At 38.7% G+C, this 9,190-nt stretch overlaps 1 protein-coding gene across 1 annotated transcript; it reads left to right on the forward strand.

Moving 5' to 3' along the window:
* The first annotated feature begins 1,146 nt into the window (after positions 1 to 1,146).
* On the forward strand, positions 1,147 to 3,096 carry LOC124131435. The gene is made up of 3 exons (XM_046494720.2): positions 1,147 to 1,264; positions 2,025 to 2,098; positions 2,632 to 3,096. The coding sequence occupies exons 1-3, from the start codon at positions 1,231 to 1,233 to the stop codon at positions 2,836 to 2,838; spliced, it is 315 nt and encodes a 104-aa protein (XP_046350676.1). The 5' UTR covers positions 1,147 to 1,230; the 3' UTR covers positions 2,839 to 3,096.
* The last annotated feature ends 6,094 nt before the right edge of the window (positions 3,097 to 9,190 follow it).

Below are 9,190 nucleotides of genomic sequence, written 5' to 3' on the forward strand. Positions count from 1 at the left end.
TGTGAATAATCGAGTCTGGACCAGACAATCCTGTGATTAATATCATGAGCATCGATCTACGCATTTGGGATCGATGACATGCATGAGGGCCCTGACGGGTTTTAATGCTTAACGTAAAACACCCTTCAAACACTATCGTAAACGTAAAATTCATCTTCTTTTTTTTATCGTAAATGCTTAACGGAAAATACCAAAAAATAACTGCTTAACGTAAATAAATAATTTACTGCTTATCGTAAAATGATTAAAATGGTCAAAAACAGTCTGTCTTCAAGACCCAAATGCTTCGCCAGGCTGCGCAACTGACGCATTGATGAATTTTGTAGAAACATGTAGGTAAAATAACCTGGTGATAATATCATAGCAAAACAACTGATCATATGGATTTTATACAGTGTTGACTAATTTCGGATAGTAATTTGATAGAAATTAGTGCAGATTATGTTTTGATCGAAGTTACTCATTACCCTTAAAACAACATTGAACTGGTTCTATCTGGGGGCACCGAAGATGGTTTTCGATAAGTTCTTCTTCGTGTCGTGTAACCTCGGTTACCAGCAAGATAAATCACGCCATAAAAACAACGGGAGTGGTCTCCCCTTGTGGTACAACATCGGACATTAGCCAGGGACCAACGTCAGGTTTATCGTCCCTTTTCCTGTCCGAATCGATATAATTTTACATTTTGGCCGCTTGTTGAGCTTGTTACTAAAGGACACTGTTATCTAAGAGATACATGTTATTGCATTTTATCAATGGTTATAAGATGAAATACTCTGTATAAGTCAATTACTACGTCCGACCTTATAAAGGTTGTCTTTTTGTTTGTTAGTTCATCTTAAACTTAGATTATTTCCGGTGATAATAATCGGCGATTTAAAGAAGGTTCTGTGCTGGTTTGTTTTTGCTGTAAAAAAAACATGAAAACTTTTTAAAGGCTAGTCTAGAGGTTTAGAATAACACTTTTCATACATTGATACTATGTTGCAATCTCTAGCCATATAAGATTCTACTGCACATAGAAGGCTCTTTCGAGACCAACGCTCATTCCGGGACAAGCAGTTCACGGAAAGGAACGAGTGGCGACGATCGCTGATGGATCTCCATGGAGACCGTTGCTACTTCCGTTTTCCACTTACGACGCCATTTTGGTTGTTACTGCTGCACTTTGTTTCCACGTCTGTGTTTGCATTTTGCTCCTTATCCCGCACGTACCGCACGTTTTGCACGATGTATGCCACTGTTGCTTTGGTTTATCATCAAGGTATCTATCAGTGGTCTCAGTGGTTAATTATCATTGCGTCTTATTTTGATTTCAAAGGTCTCAGATTAGGCTAATACATTTTGACGGATTGTATTCATAACCTGATGATGACCTTGCCGATGATTTGGAAAACAATGAAATTAAAAGAGAATGACTGACCGGCTCATTAGCAGATGGGAGTTGTCATGTTCTTTGCCGGTCCCTTGTATATTTATGTATTTTTGGGATTTCTAGATCTATATTGTATGGTGGGAAATGTAGATCTAGGCCTCGTTTGTTTTTGTAAAAGGCTTGGAAACTTAATTATCTCAGCGATGTGATTTCTGTTATTAATGTCAAGTTTAATTCCCATAGTAAAATATTTATCACTGTAAAAGTATCATGATAAATTATAAAAGTAACAATAAATGATGATTAATGTTCTAGCTCTTACTTACCTAGGCTATGGGATCTACTCATTGTAAAATGATTTTCTGAGAATAAAAACTGTCAATTATAACAAAGTATTGATAGTGTAGTTTTTCAGATGTCAATTCCTAACTAAGTGTTGTGTCAAGGGTGAGGGACTGTTAAATGGGTATAAAGAATATATGTCCTTCATGTCCCAAAATGTCCAAAGACCATTTTATCTCAACCGAAGTTACTGGCTTTGACTCCTTAAAACCACACGCATTTTTCTTTCAATAAACTCAGTCTCTTTTTGGTCTCTACAATGAGGATCGATGTGATTTTGTATCATATTTCATTTATTCTGTTATAGCTCACGACGATCTCCACAGGTTTAGGACTTCCCAGGCCCCTGTCTCCCAAAAGTCTCTTCCTGTCCCTGATCCTGTAGGTCATTACTAAAAGAAAAAGAAATCCGAGAACCATTGCAACTAACAATAGTTTGATACAAGTCATCTTTGTTTAGACATTATTCAGACAAATAGTACATATACTAAATAGTCAGTAGCCTCTAATAATCAGTACTCACCAAACAACACAAGAAAGGTGACTTTCATTATTCTACCCCTCCCTAACATAACCACAGATTTTATTCTGAAATGTATGATACAATTACTTCCGACCGGGATACATGACCTTTTCTTCAACACTTGGTATCACCACTCTTAGATAGTGATTCAGAAACATGCTCATGATTAGTCGGAATCTTACAAGTAGAGATTTCCTACGTTCATGGACATGTTTTTGTCGCTTTTCTTCTAGTCGTTAGTCTTGCTATATGTTTAAATATCCAGATAAAAGAATACGAATGACGAAAATGGTCGACTTTCTGCAGGTTTTTAACATACAGGCTATTTCATTAAACTATCGACTGGCAATGATTTCAATGATTTAAGGACATCTATTTCCTCTCTTATAAGCGCCCCAGTGTCTTCACGATCCCCGTCAACCCCCGCTTAACGCAGCCCGACCCCCAGACCTCCCTCCTCGCCCCTGCCTCTAGAGCCAGTCCTCAAGTTGTGGTGAAAGATCTTGGTGAAGAAGAATCCAAGCAGCCCCAGTCGTGCTCGGCCGTCCTTGTGTCCTGTTTGAAATATATTTTCCCGAGTTCCTTCATGGAGAGATAGATTTTGGATTTGTTTGCTCTGCCAGTGAAGTTTGAACTACTAGTTTTAGGACTTCTCGGACGAACCATTTGGACTATTTTGGCTTAACTCTCTTAACTTATTGTATGATAAATGTGCCTGAAGATTGCGTCTTGTATATTCGTTTTTAATTATTATTCACTGCGACTTCTGCATTCATCATTGTGAAAACAGATGGCTTCGCAGGTAGTCCATGCCAAACGGTCTCTTCAACAAACCTATCGTTATTTTAGGAGTCTATCAAAATGGTGATAGGGTGGATGCAATGCTCAGTTGCTAAGTATTCATTTTGTAAGACACGTTAAGATCCGGGTTAGAATAGGTCTTCAGCAATCCGTGTAAGGCGACTATGCTTGTCGTAAGAGGCGACCAACGGGATCGGGAGGTCAGGCTCGCTGACTTGGTTAATGCATGTCATCGTATTCCAATTGCGTGGATCGGTGCTCATGACGTTAATCACTGGAGTGTCTGGTCCAGACTCGATTATTTACAGACCGCCGTCATATAGCTGGGATATTACCGAGTGCGGCGTTAAACAACAAACACACATTTTATAACAAGAACGTGTACGTGTGTGCTGTGTCAGTGTAGTTTTGGGACATTTTCGAGGAACCATTTGGACTATTTTCTCATACATACATTTAGTTTTCATAAATTAAAATTTAAATCCAAATAATACTTCCCCGTAAACTTACTTGAAAACCATGTGTTTAAATTTCCGTATGTGACTGTGTTCAGATTGCCTCCTTATGAAACTGATGGATGACATGTTAAATCAAGAGCAAACCGCGGAGCCCATTCTTAATGGCTCGGATGGTCGGGTTAGGTGACTTGGTTGATGCATGTCATCGTACCCTGACAGCGTGGATCGTTGCTCACAATATCAATCACGAGATTGTTTGGTCCAGACTCGATTATTTAGGGACACCGCCATAGTTTTTAAACATATTTTATTCTCATGAAAAGGATTGGGCACAAGTTATCACAACTTAGAACGCCCTCTCCCGTAACTTTACATGTATGCTTATTTACAGTTAATAAATTAAATGATAGAACGGAAAGAAAAGAAATAGAGAAACGTATGTACATTCACAATGCTCACTCAAACCTTTTTGTTTTCTTAATATATGTATGGACATTCCTAAAAATGCTTTCGTTCACATGATTAGGTAAAACTGCATTGCCAACTAGCATCAGGTCAATACTACATCACAGGTATCTTTCACGATTAACAATAATGAGTGCATCAATTAGTTTCTAGCTGATTTAAATAAAGGACATTCAATGAAAAAATGATATGAATATTTACACGGGCTGCCACATTTTGGATCCTCGTTTAAACCTTTTCTATAAAATACGTCACTTTTTAATTCACTGTCATCATATCTTAATTTTGTATGTATTATGTTAATTTTCCTTAGACCATATGAAAAATTTGATGGAACTGTAGATCTATCTGTTCTTAAACTGGATTTAAATCGAGGGAATGTTTCAATATTCCTTTGCTGAATAGGTAATGTATTCCACAATTTGATAGTGGATGGTATAAACGAGGATTCAGATAACTTAGTACGTAATAGAGACGTAGTTATGTTGTGAGCAGTTCTAAGGTTGTATGTTACGTTTGTCCCTACAGAGTGAGGTACTAGATCTTTAAGGTATGAAGGTGTCATATTGTTATATATTTTATAAAATAAACACAATTTACGTTTTCTCCTGCGCTCTGATAAGGGCTCCAGGAAGTTTCGAAATATACATTTTTGACGGAAGTATAGGTTGGTAAACCAGTTACAATTCTGGCTGCTTCAAGTTGGAGTTTTTCTAATCTGTCACTCTGCTCTCTGGTTCAACCGTCCCAAACTTAAAAAAATGTGATCTAATAAACATTACATAATCTGATTCAACACACTACGACAGAGCATATACTTAACTTTCACATTGAATGAATCATCTATGATGTTTTAATAATTAAATCAATATGCCAAGAATACTTCACGATGACGACAATATAACTAACACCCAGGTGTTTGTGTGTTTTAACATTTACAATGTTTTCATTATCCAAAAATAATTTCAAAGTTCTCTGCGGCTCTTTTGTGGAAACAAGAATTGATTTTGTTGTGCTCGGATCATATAAAATTAACCAGCCTTGAGCCCATTCATTAATTTTGTTTAAATTGCTATTCATAGAAGTTTCTATAAATTCAATGTTATTAGCCCAGGGATGTGTCATCGGCAAACAATCTTGTTGCACAGTTCAATTTATCAGTAATATCATTGATGTACACAAGGAACAAGAAAGAGCCAAGAGCTGTTACGTAATCAGCTAGCCAGTCTAATAATTCATGTTTATACCATAACATAACAATTTATACCTAAGCCAACTGTGCCATACTCTATCAAACGCTTTTGAAATATCGCAGAATACCATGCAATAGAACTATTTGTTATCGACTGTTTGGATATGTACGGATATGTATGTAGACATAGGACTTCACTGAAAATACCCCAAAAGCGTTGGACGTCTCACATAATATCAATCACTGGGCTGTCTAGTCCAGACTCGATTATTTAGAGACCGCCGTCAAATTGCTGAGTTATTAAACAACAAAGACAAAACTCTTAATTTCACAAGAACTTTCGCATTCCAAAAAAAAAAAGATGCGGACATAAAATATTAAAATCATCATGAAATTATCAGTGTTGTGATGGACATTGATCGTTATCTGTTTAAATGGAAAAATGTACCGTGCTTTATAAATATGAAGTTCAATACAAATATATTTATTCTGAAATTAAACAATGCATCTTTCAATACCTGAGACACTATATGCTAGTGATTCATTAACACATGGTCATCATGCAGTCTAATCGTACGATCAACCCTGCTTTAAGCGGAGATTTCTTATAACCATGGAAATGGTTTTGTCGCTTTTATGTTATTATCACTCGGCCACAAAGAATGATATATGTATTCAGTATGTTTCTTAAGAAGTGATTAATATAAAAAAGTAATCATGCTTAATTGCTTACTAATTCTATGCTTAGTTGAATAAAAATAAATTAATTCAGAAATAAAATAATGCGTCTTTCATTACATCTTCACAAAGATATCTCCTCGACTTTAAGGTCGTGATTCACAAATTGCAAGTGCATGTTCATCCATGGTGCACAATTTGCATGTTTGCGTGCATATTGGGAGCATGATGCTTACACACGTTTAATGTGAACAGCACACAATGACTGTGTTCATGTGATCATTAAAACACCGTGTTTTAACCGCAAATAACGCTTTCGCAATGTCACGGCTTGCTCAAAATATAACGTCTACGCGTCGTAGATATGCTGCAAACAGGAATGGCGCCAAACGAAATTGCCAAACATTTTGATGTTCAACCATATTCGGTTAGTGCATCTACGGAATCGATACCAAACTGCCCCGGCAGTTCCTGGGTTGAGACCAATTAGTGGCTCAACGATACACAACATCAAGCGATTCGCCCAATTTTGCTTTCACGTCAAGCACGCCTAGCTTGGTGCATCTTCCCGAGACAAGACAGTTAACCGACTATAAAAGTCCAGTTTCCACCCTTGCCGAACTAGGCTGGTATTATGGAGTTACATTTAGGCTGGACTCACGAGTTTATACATAGTCCAATCAAAATCGCACAACGAAATCCAAATCCGGTTCGTAAACTGTCGTACAGATTTCGGTCGATTGCAGGATTTGCCAAACGTGCACCGCCAACGTCTTGTGAACAGATATTTTCCAAATCTTTTCATGTTTTAAATCAAACTGCTCACGTGGTTTAATGCACTTCCCGATGTAAGACCCGTTTTATCACAATGTAGACCTTGATTATCTATCAGATCGTCTTGACTGGGCGCCGCTGTTTTGTTTGAGGCAAATGCAAGTGATACTAGAGGTGGAATCTGATTGGTCCATAGGAAAGGCTTAGAAGGGACAAAACTCGCAATAGCCACTGGTGGCGCTACGATCGAGCCCAGGAATTCCAGCCTAGTTCGGCGAGGGTGGAAACTGAACTTTTGAAGTCAGTTTACTCTCTTGCCTCGGGAAGATGAGCTTGGTGTAGACAGCATCTGAAGTTCAGAAGACCCGGACAGTATACTGCTCATACGTGAGTCACCTTGGCAGCCGTGATGGTCGTGCAAGGGCCTACATGCGTACAGGAGGTCGTTTTAGCGATGTTTGCGTTACTCAACGTCGTCAGTTAGGGGGTGGAAGTTTAATGGTATGGGGTCGGATCACAACTCACATCTTCCCGAGTCAGGAGGTTAACTGACTTTAAAAGACCAGTTTTCACCCTAGCCAAACTACGCTGGCATGTCAGTGGTTATTACGAGTTTTGTCCCTTCTATGACCCTCCTTTTGACCAATCAGATTCTATCGCTCATATAACGAGATTTGCATTTGCTTCAAACAAAATGGCAGCGCCCAGTGAAGTCGATCTGATCGTTAATCAAGATCAACATTGTAATAAAACGGGTCTTACTCCGCGACGTGCATCAAATCACTTGAGCAGCTTGATCAAAAACATGAAAGTATTTGCAAAATATCTGTCGACGACCAGTTGGCTGTACACATGCTTTGCAAATCCTGCAGTTGATCGAAATCTGCACGTTGAAATCCATGTTGTTTACAAAGCAGATGTCCTGTTCGTTACGCGATTTGACTGGACATTGTATAGACTCGTTATTCCAGCCAAAATGTAACTCCGGAATTCCAGACTAGTTCGACAAGTGTGGAAACTGGACTTTTACTGTTAGTTAACTTCCTTGCCTCGGGTAGATACCCAATTCATGGGGGGAACACAACTTATCATTGTTAATGGCAGTGTGAATGGCGCAAGCTACCGTGACAACATTGTTCGAGATCATGTTCTTCATGTTGCATGTATTGTGACAGACTTTTTGAGGCAGCATAACATTGCCCTACTACCATGGTCTGCTGTTTCTTTAGACCTTTCCCTCATAGAACATGTATGTGATGAGATGCAACAACGCATACGACAGGACCAAAACGAGTCGGCAACGCAAGCTCAGTTGGGCCAATCTTTGGTTGACATTTGGGACATCCCCCAGGCTGTTTTCAATAATCTGGTGCCTTCAAGTGCGTTGCCGATGCCTCACCTGTATTGACGCAAATGGTGGTCACACCCGATATATTGACCTTGTTCATTTAGTTAATGCACCACACCTCTTTTTAAAAGAGCGTGTCGCTCTGTCTCTGGTACCATGTATGGGTTTTGTCAATGAATGTGAAATATTGATTAGACGAATGACCAAATATTATGTTGTTGTTTTCAATATCATCATATTTACACCACTTTATATGAAGCACAGTTTACTTTTTTTCGATTAGTATACAAAACAAAATCTGTTGACGGTGTTTTTTTCGCTATACACAGATGTGCCCCCAGCTATGACGATTCATGGTTTCGAATCCCAGATTAGGTACGTGTTTGTACAGGGCCGAGATTCTTTGATAAATCGTGCTAAATGGCTCATTGACTTGACATAAAAATGCAATGAATACTGAGAAGTATTACTATTATTAGAAATATCACTACGAAAATACATATTAATAGATATAACAGTTAATGCTGATAACATAACATGCTGATCTAAATTTCTTGGCCCTGACAAAGGCGACCTTTTCACTTGAGACAGCGCTGCGCCACTGATGAAAATCGGGTTTGTCGGGTTGGTTGGTTGGTTTTACGCCGCACTCAGCAATATTCCAGCTATATGACGGACGTCTGTAAATAATCAAGTCTGGACCAGACAATCCAGTGATTAATATCATGAGCATCGATCCACGCATTTGGGATTGATGACATGCTTCAACCAAGTCAGTTGATGGGATGTTAAAGTTATGTAACTAATATAATAATACGGTTTTGTTCGACCCATCGTAACGATCCAAAGAAGTATGGCAATGAATCCGCTGGTATCACAATATATCACCACATAGTTTTGACTGAGAAACCCCACTGATTTATGTCAGACATCAAGCTAGAATTTTGAGAACAACGAAGGCTAACTGTACAGACCTCCTGTTAAAGGGCTCGTTTAGTTCAGTAGTACAAAGTATGCAAATCGTTGTGCAGAGTTTCGTCCCTTCAGCGTGCCTGGATCCTATGGTCGGGTTCGAATTCCAGATACGCTCTGATAATGATCATTGGTTTGGCATCACCATACTAGTGCTCGCGGTTTTCAATAATGTAAACGTCTAAGACCTGCATTACTTCGGGCTATCCTCCCACAATAAGCCGACACACCATCACATAACTGCTCAACGCGGCGTTTAACC

This window comes from Haliotis rufescens, unplaced genomic scaffold (assembly GCF_023055435.1).
Source record: "Haliotis rufescens isolate VD_foot unplaced genomic scaffold, xgHalRufe1.0.p SCAF_1, whole genome shotgun sequence".
NCBI classification, from domain to species: domain Eukaryota; kingdom Metazoa; phylum Mollusca; class Gastropoda; order Lepetellida; family Haliotidae; genus Haliotis; species Haliotis rufescens.

Excerpts from the sequence above, each read along its gene's own strand:
- LOC124131435 (XM_046494720.2), top strand. The coding sequence starts at position 1,231 with ATGTATGCCACTGTTGCTTTGGTTTATCATCAAG. Across the intron at positions 1,265-2,024 it reads TGCTTTGGTTTATCATCAAG|CTCACGACGATCTCCACAGG; the intron begins GTATCTATCAGT and ends ATTCTGTTATAG. Across the intron at positions 2,099-2,631 it reads CTCTTCCTGTCCCTGATCCT|CGCCCCAGTGTCTTCACGAT; the intron begins GTAGGTCATTAC and ends CTCTCTTATAAG.